The sequence below is a fragment of the Mesoplodon bidens genome (assembly GCF_964165515.1).
Source record: "Mesoplodon bidens genome assembly, chromosome: 11".
Taxonomy (NCBI): domain Eukaryota; kingdom Metazoa; phylum Chordata; class Mammalia; order Artiodactyla; family Ziphiidae; genus Mesoplodon; species Mesoplodon bidens.
This window is the reverse complement of record NC_138167.1, coordinates 23,989,031-24,003,938: the sequence shown is the minus strand read 5'-3', so window position 1 is coordinate 24,003,938 and position 14,908 is coordinate 23,989,031. Positions and strand designations below refer to the sequence as shown.

Below are 14,908 nucleotides of genomic sequence, written 5' to 3'. Positions count from 1 at the left end.
TTCTTCTGTATGGGAGATTTACCTCTTCTCTTCCTTTTATTTATTAGATCATGTATTTATACCAGTGCAGACTTGAAAATATTTATTTTTATAAATACTGTATATTTATTTTGTTGCTCAAATTGTTCCAGCTTTGACTACTGTGAGTTCTTTCAGAGTGGCTTCTTGTCTTTTTGATACGCCCCCATCCTCTGTGATACTACAGGATGCTCCAGGTTCATCTTATATATTCCACTCTCAGTCCTAGAATCAGCCATTTCTCCCGTGAGCCCTGGTTCATTTTATTGGAGAATGGCATGAGAAGTCAAGATCTGGGTGCTGAGCACCCTGCTTGCCACTAGGGTGTTAATGTTTCTAGGCCCTCTTAGCTGAAAGAGCTAGAAAAAGTAAGTATGCATACTAACTCACTTATATAAACATATTTATCTATCTGTACCTATATTAAAGTAAACATGAGTTCATGTGAATATTTACAACTTAATCCAGTACCACATGGTTCATTCTAGCACCTCCTGCCCTTGGAGAAGCCATTTTATAAGAATTCTATCAAAGTGCATTTTTATGTACCATGGAAAAGCCTCAGTTATAGCTGACTAATTAGTGAAAATTAATGCATTGGAGAAAACAGCTATTAGTATTGATACCAGAGGCACAGAAGAAGCTTTGGCAGACTCCCTTGTCAAATAGTTCAGTCTGTTCCTGAATTTATGTCATGGACCATGACTCCTTGCAGCAAGATATAGACCACAGCAAACCATTCTTCACAAGGTAGAATATTCAACTTGATGAGTCAGTTGAGATTAATAAACAGAGTCAGCTAAAAATGTTTGTGAACCATTTAAGTTAACCACAAAAAGCACTTGTGTCCAATATCATTAGTGAACCTTCTTGGTTTCTTTGTAAAATTTTATTAAAATAGTAATAATGTTTGTTTTAAAAGGCAGTTAAATAAAGTTATCAGGTAAAATCTAAACTACCTTCTCCGTTTCACTAATCCATTCAGCCTCTCTGGAAGTAATCAATATTAAGAATGTTTTAATTATCTGATTTTCCATTAATGTTTATGCACATTAAATGTATTTTGTAGTATATTATAATTTTTTGCACAAAACATTGTGCCTTGTATTTATACTGATATGAAAAATGTCTGTGCACCTCATTTTTTCTTTAACTTTTCATAGTTGCCTAACTTACTTGACCACAAAAATATCTTTTTGAAGCTTGACCTATATAGATCTTTACCCCAGAAGTGTTTGATATGCTGGTATAACAGAGGTAGTATGTTCCATTCATGCCTTGCCTTTAGGGAACTCTTCAGCTGATTCCTTCAAGGACTTGCTTCTCGCTGCCTCATCTTCATCAATCTTATAAACATCCAGGGCTCCATCCTCCATAGAAGGGGGCTTCTGAGTATCCAAATCCACTGAGAAGGCAGGTTTGCCATGTGGGATGAGCCAGTTGAGGAAGTGTGCAAAATCTGGGAGCTGAGATAGACATCATTTTTGCTGAAGGTCACCAGGTGCCAGGCTGGCTGGCATTGTTGGGTAGTGCTCCAAAGACCATAAGGACGACTGACAACAACACTGTATCACCTCCCATATACTACTGTCCCTGGCACTGGTTACCCTTAATATAAGTTCTCAAACTTTAGCAAACTTCAGAATTGCCTGGAGGGTTTCTGACTTAAAGTCTGGTGTGAGGCCAGAGAATCTATATTTCTAACAAGTTCCTGGGTAATGTTGTTCTATCCTTAGGAAAAACCTGGTGTGTTCTTATTTTGCTGACTCCACTCTGGTCTTTGTGCTCATGTGGGATTTTTAACTTACTTTAGGGCACTAAACTCACTTTGTAATTGTGCATTGGAATCTTTCTGTCTCAGACCTAAATCAGCGGTTTTTCAATTTCAGCCCCTTTCTGTAATTTATCAGTTACTCTTTCTTCTCCTGTTGCAGTAAGTGATACATGTCCCATTGTTGTGTTGGGGACAAGGCCATAAGGATACAAGAAATGAAGCTTGATCATGGGCAAGTGGGAAGAAAGGCTAGTGAAATTCATAAATTGATACCTTCAGCTATTGTCCCATATTGGAGAAATCTCAGGCTTTGTTGCTTTATAAAGTGTACGTTGTGTTGTCATATGCTTTTTACAGTGTTCTCTACCAAATAAAAGGATATTTGATGACTGTGCACAATTTCTTCACTAGAGATTGTGAGCTACATTATCAACTCTACCATGATGTTTATTATTTCTTTGTATTGTGGACACTAGTCTCTGTATAAAAAGGTAGAATGAATTTGTCACCAAATCGGTCACCTGGACACATGCCGGGACACCCCTTGTCTCAGCCAGGAGGTTCTTTTTCCACTCGGATTCACACAGCCAATCATGAAACCAATGCTGAGACTGAGACAGCAGAAGCTTTGTTCAATGGCAGAAGAATGGAGAAGTGGGAATTTAGTTCGAAATTCAACTTCTTAACCCAATTCTGATGGAGATACCATATATATAGGAGGGTCGAAGTAAAAGGGAGGGAATTGGAAAGAGCGGGAGGAATATTCATGACTTATCCAAGAACAAGGGTGTGGTTTGGACCTGGAACTGATGCAGCTCTCCTTTTCAGTTCTTGTATGGGCTTTTCCAGTGTTGTCATGGCAACCATTAACTGTCATGGCGCTGGTGGGTACATCATTTAGCTGTTGTATTACAATGAGTGTATAATGAGGTCCAAGGTCTAGTGGAAGTCAAATCTTCCGCCATCTTGGGCCTAGTTGGGTCTAACCAGTTCTTGTTTTTCTCTTTGCAGCTTCCTCCTGAGACTTAGATAAGAGCAATTTGTTTCCTTTCAAGGGAAGGGCAGGGGTATGATTCTAGGACAACAGCTTGGTAACAGCTTTAAGAAATAAGTTAATTTGCTACCAAGTAATGATTTAGAGGGTGACTTTGAAAATAAAGTTGATTCTTCCATTCGAGTGCATGACAGATAATAACAATGATAATAATAAATGGCTACCATTATGGAGTCTTTACCCTCTGTAGAGTACTTGCCAGGCACTTTACCTAAGTTAGTTCCCTTAATAAAGGCACATTGAAACACACGAATGAGTCAGACTCATCATGCAAGAAATTGAAATGAGCATGGTTATGACTAGAGAGAAGATGCCTATGTGTATTAAGAAACATCTCCTTTGAATAAAGTGTATTGAAAAATAATTTCAATAAATTTTACTGAAGAAACAGTTTTGAAAAATGAAAAATTAATCTCCGAGCTGAAGTGACAGTGTATTTCTGGCAATGGAGAGACTCTTTACTTGGACATTTTTTTCAACTGGAGAGCTTTTTTAAAATTTTATTTATTTATTTTTGGCTGCATTGGGTCTTCATTGCTTCACGCAGGCTTTCTCTAGTTGTGGCAAGCAGAGGCTACTTTTCGTTGCAGCACGCGAGCTTCTCATTGTGGTGGCTTCTCTTGTTGTGGAGCACAGGCTCTAGATACGTGGGCTTCAGCAGTGGTGGCTCGCGGGCTCTAGAGTGCAGGCTCAGTAGTTGTGGAGCACGGGCTTAGTTGCTCCACGCATGTGGGATCTTCCTGGACCAGGGCTCAAGCCCATGTCCCCTGCATTGGCAGGTGGATTCTTAACCACTGTGCCACCAGGGAAGCCCTGGAGATCTTGATGTGGCAAATTAATGGATGTACATTTAAATTTTTAAACATCTTTTTGAAGTATATCAAATGTGGGCAAATCTTCAGTACAGTTAGAGGAATTTACACAAAGCAAACACCCATGCAACCAGCACCCAGATCAAGAAACAAAGTAGGGGCCCCCCTTGAGCCTCTCCCAATAATCACCCCTCTAAAAGGAATCAGTGCCCTGATCTCTAACACTATATGTGAATTTTACCTAGTTTTCAATTGACAAATTCTTTTTTAACCTGAGTTTCATCAATTCTGGTTCCTGTAATATAATGTTTGGATACTTTTAACAGTAAAACATGGACCTCATTATGAATGTAATTTTTTTCATGCATTCCTAATGTCACTATAAAATTAAAATAAGCTCTAACTTTTCTTTTTTCCTTCTTAACTTAAATATAGTCTTTGGTGATATTTGATAAGGGCTCCACAGACATTTTATGGCCAAAAGAAGGGGGCAAGATACACAATTAGGAACTTGTCCTCAGGTAGGTCAGGAGGCGGAGGGTAGCATTGCTGGTTACACAAAGGTGCCAGACAGGGTAGTGGGTGGCCCCTGACTGAACTGAACAGTGCATGTTGGTAGGGCCAGATGGGGTTAGACCAAATGGTGAAAAGTGTGTTTTCATGTCAAACTTTTGTTGTTCTTCTCTCTCCAGGAAAAATAATCCGCTCTTGTGGACCATTGTTGCTGGAGACCATGACAGAACCTTGAAGGAACCAACTGAGCAAGTGAGAAATGTTTTTAATGGTTATTCTGCCTAAACTGTCACATGCCAGGGAATACATTTAGCTAAAATATGTAGTTATTAATCCCCTAATGCCCTCGTATACTTATCATTTATACCAACATTTAAAGATACCATTTGAGATCACATTTAATCTGAAAATTAGGTGAGGTGAGTCAGGAAGTGCAAATTCAGGTCCATGTACACAGGTCCACCATAGTCTGGTTTTTCCAGGACCACCAGTCCTCAGAAAGCGGTGCATGGACTCCTGCAAATTATTAACAGAGACTGCCCTTTTTAATTTAGTACAAAGTCATCTTCATTACTGACGTGTGGAAATGCAGAGATTTAAGATTATTTTGGACCAGTATACAAGGAAGTTGTTCAACTCATTGACTTTGACTTGTAATCTCTGGCTTGCTAACAATACAGGTGAGAAGGGCCAAACACATCGTGGTGCACGAAGACTTTGACAGACTGACCTTTGACTCTGACATCGCCCTAATACAGCTGAGCTCTGCTCTGGAGTTCAACTCAGTGGTGAGGCCAGTGTGTCTCCCACACAGCACAGAGCCTCTGTTTTCCTCTGAGATCTGTGTTGTGACTGGATGGGGAAGCGTTGGTGAAGGTAAACATTTTACTTTTGCGTAAACATCACTGCTGGTTGAGAGTTTTGAGAATGTGTCATGGACATGATATCAAGTAGTATCTGCTTTAGCCCTTCTTCCTTCTGAAAGATCGAAACCATGTTTTATGTAGCTGTAAAGCTCATCAAATTACAGAATGAGCTATTTTATATTTTTCCATCAGGGTGACTTAATCATAGGTAGGCTAGATCTGTGAAAGGCCAGATAGAAGTATTTTTTTTTTTTTTTTTTTTTTTTTTTTTTTTTGCGGTACGCGGGCCTCTCACTGTTGTGGCCTCTCCCGTTGCGGAGAACAGGCTCCGGACGCGCAGGCTCAGCGGCCATGGCTCACGGGCCCAGCCGCTCCGCGGCATGTGGGATCTTCCCGGACCGGGGCACGAACCCGTATCCCCTGCATCGGCAGGCGGACTCTCAACCACTGCGCCACCAGGGAAGCCCCAGATAGAAGTATTTTATGCCTTGTAAGCCATGTGGTCTCTGTCACAGCTATTCAAATCTGCCATTGTATCACAAAGCAGCCACGGACAATATGTTATAGAATGGATGTGGCTGTATTCCAACAGAACTTGTCCATGAATCTTAAATTTTATACAATAATCTTGTCACAAAATGTTATTCTTTTTTGGATTTTCTTTTCAACCATTTAAAAATGTACAAATCATAATTAGTTCATGGATTGTAATAAATAGGCTTGGGGATGTAATAAATAGGCTTGTAATAAATAGGCTTCGGTTAGGACCTGGCATGAAATTGGCCTGTTGGCTGGGGTTTGAGGACCCCTGGGCTAGATTCTAGGGTTCTTAAAGCCATAGTGAAATACTGAAAGATCTGAATGGGTTGATGTTTGTGTCCTGCTTCTTTTCACTGTATAAAGTTATTTTCTTTTATATTTTCCTTCTGTTTATATGTCATTTAAAGTCTGTGAGCTTGCAGATGTAGAAGACAAACTTATGGTTACCAAAGGGGAAAGTGGGCAGGGAGGGATAAATTAAGAGTTTGGGATTAACATATATACATTACTATGTATAAAATAGATAAACAACAAGGTCCTACTGTATAGCACAGGGAACTAAATTCAATATCTTGTAATAAACTATAATGGAAAAGTTTATATATAAACTATATATACTTTATATATAAACTATAATGAATATATACATATATATAACTGAATCACTTTGCTATACACCAGGAACTAACACAACATCGTAAATTAAATATACTTCAATTAAAAAAAATAATGGTAAAGTCTGTGAGCTTGAAGGAGGTGAGATATCTTTGACCTCATACAATATTCATGTTCTCAGCTTACTGTGCTACCTACAGCCAAATTGCATTTTTCTAAAATCTTCACAACTACCATATGAGGAGATTTTATCCTCCCATTCTGCAAATGAGGAGATTATGGCCCTGCAGTCTAAGTAATTTGCTAAAATCCCATGGCTAATAAATATCAAAAGTGGGATTTAAAATCAGTGTGGCTCAGCTGATAAACCTTGAGTGGCTCATTTGTTACACTTGGAATACAATCTGAACTCCTAGCCCAGCACTGAAGGCTCTGCACTGGACCTCCCCATACTTCTCCAGCCTCTGTTCCTCCTTTGTCCCCTTATTGGCTGACCTGTGTCTTCTTTCTTTCTCAAGCTCTGTGCTTTGTTTCCTGGGCCTCGGAGCACTCCTATCCTAGTCTTCTCACAGGCCCTCCTCATTACTCCATCCTCAACTCAAATCTTCTCAGACCCCTTTCTTTCAGCAGGACCGTCCTTCCTTCACTCTCAGCACTGCCTGGTTTTATCATCTCCTTGCACATAAACAGACTTGACATAGTTTACGGAATCATTTTCTACATCCCACCCCTTAGAGCGGGAGCCTCTTGAAGGCAGATCTCTGCCTAATTCACTGCTGTCTCCCCAGGACTCAGCATCTACCTAGCATAGAGGAAACACTCAGTAAATTTTTATTGACTGACTGGCCTCAAAGCCCTTGAATAAATGTGCCTGTTCTTTAACATCTTCAACCTTCACCAACTCCATGACCACCAGATGACGGAGGTGGTTACAGTCTTTTAGTCTCAGAGAGAAAACAAGTTCTCAATTCTGAGACATGATAATAAGCAACGTTGTTAGGGATGGTCCCTGAAAAGAGCATTTTAAGTACATTAAATTATCTATGTATTAGATTACTACATTAAAAAAAAATAAGATTTAGAGTCGGACCTAGGCTAGGTTCTAGTTCTGTCCCATACGTGCTGTGTGATTAAATCTTCAGAGCGCTGGCTCTTTCATGTGTGAGATTAGTGTGACAGCCCCCCTCACAATGTTGCTGTGAGTATTAATAGCTTAGAGTAAAAAGCTTTATAAATATAATATATTAAGGAACTATTTACATAAATGTAAATATAAATAAAATATAATAAGATACTATTTACATAAATGTAAAGTAATTTTTATGAATTTTTTTCAAAAAGTGATAGGGCTATCAAATACTGAACTTACCTTTTTTTAATTAGTCCTAAATCTAAAGTGATAGAATAAGTCACGCAGAACACGTGTTAACATAGACCTGCCTGAGGGCCAGGAGGGAGAAGAAATTCTTTAGTGTTCTTCATCAGTGTCATCTTAAATTAGAGTTGAGATTAGGCCTCAGTGATAGTAAAGGAACAAGAGAAATATGGTTTTGTTTTATGAGTGCTACTGAGTCCAAGCTCACTCTGCTCGCCACACAACAGTCCAACGAATCAGAGGCGAGGCATTGAGGCAAGGAATAAGACTTTATTCGAAAAGCCCACAGACCATGAAGACGACAGACTAGTGTCTCTGAAAAAACATCTTATGGGGTTTGGATGCCAGTTTCTTTTATAGCACAGAGAGGGGGAGGAGATGAGGAAGTAAAGTAAAATGGCCATAAGTTTTGCAAATATCACCTGGAATAGCCAGCCTCGGGGAGGGGATGTGTTAATTTCTTCTTTCTTGTAGCCATCCACAGGTGGGCAGGGTCCGGATGCTCCCCCGAGCAAAGGCAGAGGGGCAGGGTTCCCCGAGGCAGGCCGTTATGTACAGACAGTATCCTTTCAGTGAACAAAAGCTGCGGAAAGCAAAGGTTAAAGAAAAAGAAACAGATCCAACATGTAGTCTGATTTGGCTCTTCCCTGTTACAACTGGAAATCATATAAATATATTATTGTTACGTAGTTATAATATATGTTTACGTAAAATGTTTACAGTTGACCTTTGAACAATGCGGGGGTTAATTCAAGTGTCATTTATAGTCAGCCCTACATACCACAAACTGTGTAGTACTGCAGTATTTACTATTGAAAGATATCTGAGTATAAGTGGACCGGTGCAGTTCAAACCTGCGTTGTTCAAGGGTCAACTGTACCTGTAAAAATATATAAACATATATATTTATAATATAAATTATCTGTGATACCAATTCATATCTTACTGATTTCTCTTTCTGAATTCTTAATAGCAATATTTGAAACACTAACATTTAAATCAGAATTAAGCTAGAAAAAAAGTGTTTCTGATCTTGTTTCTCCTGCCAATGGATTTTCTTCACCAAGATGTCACATCTGGAAATAAAGATGTCCTGCACAAAACACTGTGTTTGGATTCAGAATTCTGTATCAGCTTAGGCAAAACCAAATGATGGCAGCTGTGTCGGTGTAGAGCAAGTCTGAACTTAAATCTATTTCTCTAACACCACTTGTTGTTTACTTCATTATCAAGCTGTCTTTCTGAATCTATTTCTTAGATGGTGGCCTAGCGAGTCGCTTACAGCAGATTCAAGTGCTCGTGTTGGAAAGAGAGGTCTGCGAACACACTTACTATTCTGCCCATCCAGGAGGGATTACAGAGAAGATGATCTGTGCTGGCTTTGCAGCATCTGGAGGGAAAGACGTGGGTCAGGTGAGAGGATTCTAATTTTGCAGAGGAAGATAGGAAGCTGTCATCTGTTGGAGATTCTCCTTAGACCGGAAGAATCTACTCTCAAAGCCACAGACAAGCATCTTGGCCTGTGCCTGCAGCATCACGCCACACCCCTACTCGAAAGCCAGTAGGACAACAGGAAGAGTGAATTACTTAGTTCAAACTTGCTGAGATGGCAGAGAGGAGACAGAAGCAGCCATCAGTCAGAGGGGCAGAGGGTACACAGAGGAGCCCATGAGAAGGTAGGAGAGGGCAGCACCACTGAACTGGTCTGCAGGTGGGAAGACGGGTTCAGATATACTTAAAGCTTTGGTAAAAGGGGAACGAGCAAATACGGATTATAAATTAGTGTATCCTACTTATGCCTTAAGAGTTTTATTGTTTCAAATTATTACTAAACTCCTGGGTACTCGCACTTAATTTTCTACCACAGAATAAAATAAGATAATCATGAAGAAAATGAGAACCTTTGAAAAAGTGGTTTTCATATGCAGCAGAAAACAAATCACAAAGCAGTAGTTTAATTTTAGTGATATCCTAGAGGCACGAAGCTGTGCAGATGTATTCACATGTCAGTTGGGCAAGCATGCTATTGGCAAGTCCAGAATCAACTAAGAAAAAGACTGGATATGGGCAAAAGGATTACAAAACACCAGCTTTAATATCCACAAAGCCGACTGAGGAATATGTCTTAGGTATGGAACCAAAAAGTGTTTCCAACACTAAGCAGCCCACCTTGAACACCTAGTAGTCTGGACTTGAGGCAGCCTGCCTAAGGGAAAGTTGGGGTCTGTAGAGCAGACACACTTCTCCAGATTGTTGTATCATTTCATATTGGTCTAGAGTAGAGAGGGAAGAAAGAATGAATCTTGAGTTGCAGCTTTTTTTTGTTGTTTTTTTTTTTTTTTTTTTGCTGTACGCGGGCCTCTCACTGCTGTGGCCTCTCCCGTTGCGGAGCACAGGCTCCGGACACACAGGCTCCGCGGCCATGGCTCGCGGGCCCAGCCGCTCCGCGGCATGTGGGATCTTCCGGGATAGGGGCACGAACCCGTGTCCCCTGCATCGGCAGGCGGACTCTCAACCACTGCGCCACCAGGGAAGCCCGAGTTGCAGCTTTTTGATAGTCCTCCCCTGCCCCCCTCAACGCTCCCCCCAACCCCCTGGCCATGAAGAAACAGAAACCAATGGATACCACCTCTATGGGGAGAAAACTGGGCTTTAATCTGGATAGAAGTCTTTCCATTGGAAAAAATGAGGAGAGAAGGAAGGAGGTCCCCTCTTAACATTGAATATAAATTCAGTGTAGTTAAACCCTTTCCTTGTGTCAAGCACTACCCAAATTCTGTTTTATGTTGCATATTGTAATTTGCATTCTTCAGAAGCAGACTCTGAGAGGAGGATTCAAGGGCAACAGTCTGCTCAGAAAGTACAAATATCACTGGTAGAAATGTGAGGAGGTGCAGCGAAACTCTGGCAGTGATGCAAAACACACGCAGTATGTTTATCCCCTCCCCTTGGAGGGGTGAGGGAGCTTCCCCAGAGTCACAGTTGGAGGGCTGCAGGGGAGCATTTCCCACAGTCTGAGCTGCCTTATGGCTGGGGTGGACAGGGCAAGGGCCCTCAGGGCACAGAGCCGTCATAGACTGGAAGGTCCGAGGAATATGAGAAGGGCGCTCACACCATCTGCTAGAGGACATTACTGTTATATTATAAAAATCCAATAGAAAAGTACTCTGAATTAATGTGTTCATTCTCCCCCTTTTGAAGGATGTTTTTTCTTTCTTTTTCACATCAAAAAAATTACAAATGGCTCTGCTGTCCCTGTCATGTTTAACAGCATATAACATTAAGGGAAGGGCTTAATCTATCAAGAGAGCAAATAGGTCCATGTCAGAGGTGAGCCAAATACCATAATCTCGGTTGGTACCTATATTTGTTTCAGCTACATCCAGCTGTCACTTTCGCTGCAGTATGACCAAATTTACAGCCACTACAAAAAAAGGAAAATAGGAGAGATTCTGACTAGATGTGGCTAGCTTTCTTTTATAAAGAAAACTGAATTACTAAAAGGGTAACTTCAGAAACTTGCTTTGATGAAACGGACTCTAATATTTCTATCAGGTAATTGGTTTTTACCCAAAAAAAGGGTTTTTACCCTCCTGTGTATACTCAGGGGTAATGGACCTGCTAATGTAATTTCTCATCCAGGAAGGTGAACAACAGAATGTTGGAATGCAGAGACATGGGAGTTTCAGATACACAGTGGTTCTTTGCTCACAACAAATTTTAGATTTTTTTTATAATCTCAAGTTCTTTGACCTACCATTGATCTTTGTCTTCACAGAGTGATACATGTTCTGTTCTTGCTGACTTTTCCAGTCTAGTTCTTTTTTTTTTTTTTTTGCGGTACGCGGGCCTCTCACTGTTGTGGCCTCTCCCGTTGCGGAGCACAGGCTCCGGACGTGCAGGCTCAGCGGCCATGGCTCATGGGCCTAGCCACTCCGTGGCATGTGGGATCTTCCCGGACCGGGGCATGAACCCGTGTCCCCTGCATCGGCAGTCAGACTCTCAACCACTGTGCCACCAGGGAAGCCCTCCAGTCTAGTTCTTATTTCTATCCTCTTGCTTACTATTTTTCAGCCACATCGATTGCCTTCTGACCTCAGACTTGCCACATCCTTGTCTAAGTTGGGGCCTTAGCCCAGATATTAATTCTGCATTAAAATGCTATTCCTCCAGGTTTTTGAAAATCCACCTCCTTATTTTTCATGTACAAGCTCAAATGTTATTGAAACTACAAATATATACATGCACGTGTAAGCGTACACACAGCTACCATTGTTCTCAACTTTTCACTCTGAGTATTTCCTTTATGGCTATTATCACCATCTAATTTGTTTATATTCTTTTCCAGAATGCCTGGCTCACAGTAGGCACCGAATAATTTTTAAAATAATCAGTAGGTACCATTTGTTTCTTGAAGATTTACCATGTGTGAGGCCCTGTAATAAGTGCTGACCATAAAAGATAAATTAGACAGGCTCTTTCTGTATCACAAAATGTTTGTAATTGACTGAAAAATTCTATATTGGGTATGTGTTCGTACTGAATGAATGAGTGAATAAAAAAACACCGGATTTGACAAATCAGACAATTTTCAAACTGGAGGGGCTCCTAAGTATAATCTTAAATTATGTGGGAAAAAAATTAGGCCCAGAGAAAATGTTAATTGTTCTACATTACAGATTAAAGAATCTGTCTCCTATTCCCAGTTCAGGATTTCTCCTGTGAAATTCTTCATATAAAATAAACACTTATCTCAAATATGTTATCAGCTCAGTTTATTTTATAAGAAGACAATTAAATTAAAGGTTTAGTTTGGTCCTAAGTACATTTGTGTCAAAAAAAAAAAAAAGCCCTGATAAAAAATCAGAAAGACTATCTTAAAAAAATACATATCCTATGTTTTAAAGCTTGGGTTTTTTATTTTTCAGCTTTATTGAGATATAATTGACATATAAAATTTTATATAAAATGTATAATGTGATGATTTTTTTTTTTTTTTTTTTGCGGCACGCGGGCCCCCCACTGCCGTGGCCCCCCCCGCCGCGGAGCACAGGCTCCGGACGTGCAGGCTCAGCGGCCATGGCCCACACGCCCAGCCGCTCCGCGGCATGTGGGATCCCCCCGGACTGGGGCGCGAACCCGCGTCCCCTGCACCGGCAGGCGGACTCCCAACCACTGCGCCACCAGGGAAGCCCTAATGTGATGATTTTGATACACTTATGTATTGTGAAATGCTTACCATAGTAGGGTTAGTTAACACCTTCATCACCTCACATAATTATCATTTCTTTCTTGTGCTGAGAACACTTATGATCTACTCTCTTAGCAGCTTTCAAGTAAGCGATACAGTATTGTTAACTACAGTCACCATGCTGTACATAAGATCCCTAGAACCTGTTAATCTTACAGCTGGAAGTTTATACCCTTTGACTAGCATCTTCCCATTTTTCCCATTTTTTAGGTCTCATGTATATGTGATATCATACAGTAATTGTCTTTCACTGTCTGACTTTTCACTTAACATATTGTTCTCAAGGATTATCCATGTTGTCGCAAATGACAGGATTTCCTTCTTTCTCATGGCTGAATAATATTCCATTTTAGTATTCAGTATTCTCATGGCTGAATAAACAAATAAGTAAACAAATATACATATAGACATATCTATATCTATATCTATATCTCTCTATATATATATATAAAATACACACACACATATACTCCATACATCTTCTTTATCCATTCATCCTTTTACAGAAAAATGGGTTGTTTCCATATCTTGGCTAATACGAATAAAGCTGCAGTAAACATGGGGGTGCAGATACCTCTTCAGGATCCTATTTTTATTTCCTTTGGCTATATACCCAAAACTGGGATTGCTGTATCATATGGTAGTTCTATTTTTAATTCTATTTTCCACAGTGATATACCAATTTATATTCCCACCAATGGTGCAAAAGGATTCTCTTTTTTTCCACATCCTTGTAATCACTGTTTATTTCTTGTCTTTTTGATGATAGCTGATCAAACAGGTATGAGGTGATATCTCATTGTGATTTTGATTTGCATTCTCATGATGTTGAGCATGTTTTCATGTACCTGTTGGCCATCTGTATATCTTCTTTGGAAAAATGTCTATTCAGATCCTCTGCCTATTTATAAATTGTATTTTTTTGTTATTGATTTGTATGAGTTCTATAATTTTGGATATTAACCACCTATCAGATATATGGTTTGAAAATATTTTCTCCCATTCCATGGGTTGCATTTTCATTTTGATGATTGTTTCTTCTGATGTGCAGAAGCCTTTTAGCTTGATGTAGTCCCACTTACTGATTTTTGGCCCTGTTGCTCGTGCTTTATATCCAAAAATACTGTTGCCAAAAACAAAGTCAAAGGAGCTTTTCCCTATGTTTTATTCTAGAAGTTCTGCCATTTGGGGTCTTATGTTTAAGTCTTTAATCTATTTCAAGTTAATTTTTGTGGTGTAAAATAGGGGTTCAATTTTATTCCTCTGCATGTGGTTATCCAGTTTTCCCAACACCATTTATTGAAGAAACTAGTTTTTCCCCATTGAGTATTCTTTGCTCCTTTTTCAAATATTAGTTAACTATATAAATGAGGGTTTTTACTGGGCTCACAATTCTGTCTCATTGGTCTGTGTGTCTGTTTTTATGCCAGCACCATACTGTGTTGATTACTATAAATTTGTAATATATTTTGGAATCAGGAAGTGTGATACCTCCAGCTTTGTTCTTTCTCAGGATTGCTTTGACTATGCGAAGGTCTTTGTGGTTCCATGTGAATTTTAGGATTGTTTTTCTCTATTTCTGTGAAAAATGCCATTGAAATTTTGATATGGACTGCATTGAATCTATAGCTTGTTTTGAGTAGTGTGGACATTTTAACAATGTTAATTCTTCAAATTCATGAATGTGGGATATCTTTCCATTTCTTTGTGTGTTTAATTTTTTCATCAAAGTCATAGTTTTCAGTATAGAGACCTTTTACCTCCTTGGTTAAATTTATTCCAAAGTATTTTATTCTTTTGATGCTATTGTACATGGGATTTTTATATATGTGTGTGTGTGTATGTTCTGTTGGTGTATTGAGACACAGCTGATTTCTATATGTTCATTTTGTATCCTGAAACTTTACTGTATTCATTGATAAGTTCTAACAGTTTTTGGTGGAGCCTTTAAGACTTTCTGTATAAAAAGACTTTCTTGCCTGATTGCTCTGGCTAGGATTTTCAGACTATATTGAATAGGCCTCGTGAGGGTGAGCACCTTTGTCTTATTCCTTCTCTTAGAGGAACAGCTTTCAACCTTTCACTGTTGA

General features: G+C 39.6%; 1 protein-coding gene across 1 annotated transcript in view; it reads left to right on the top strand.

The window, feature by feature from the left end:
* OVCH1 (ovochymase 1) overlaps nucleotides 1–14,908 on the top strand; it is a gene marked incomplete at both ends in the record, with an annotated part of 86,270 nt that overhangs the window by 26,514 nt on the left and 44,848 nt on the right. Inside the window, 3 exon segments of the mRNA XM_081250211.1 lie at nucleotides 4,351–4,423; nucleotides 4,852–5,047; nucleotides 8,826–8,980. Of these exon segments, the coding sequence (XP_081106337.1) occupies nucleotides 4,351–4,423; nucleotides 4,852–5,047; nucleotides 8,826–8,980 (424 nt within the window).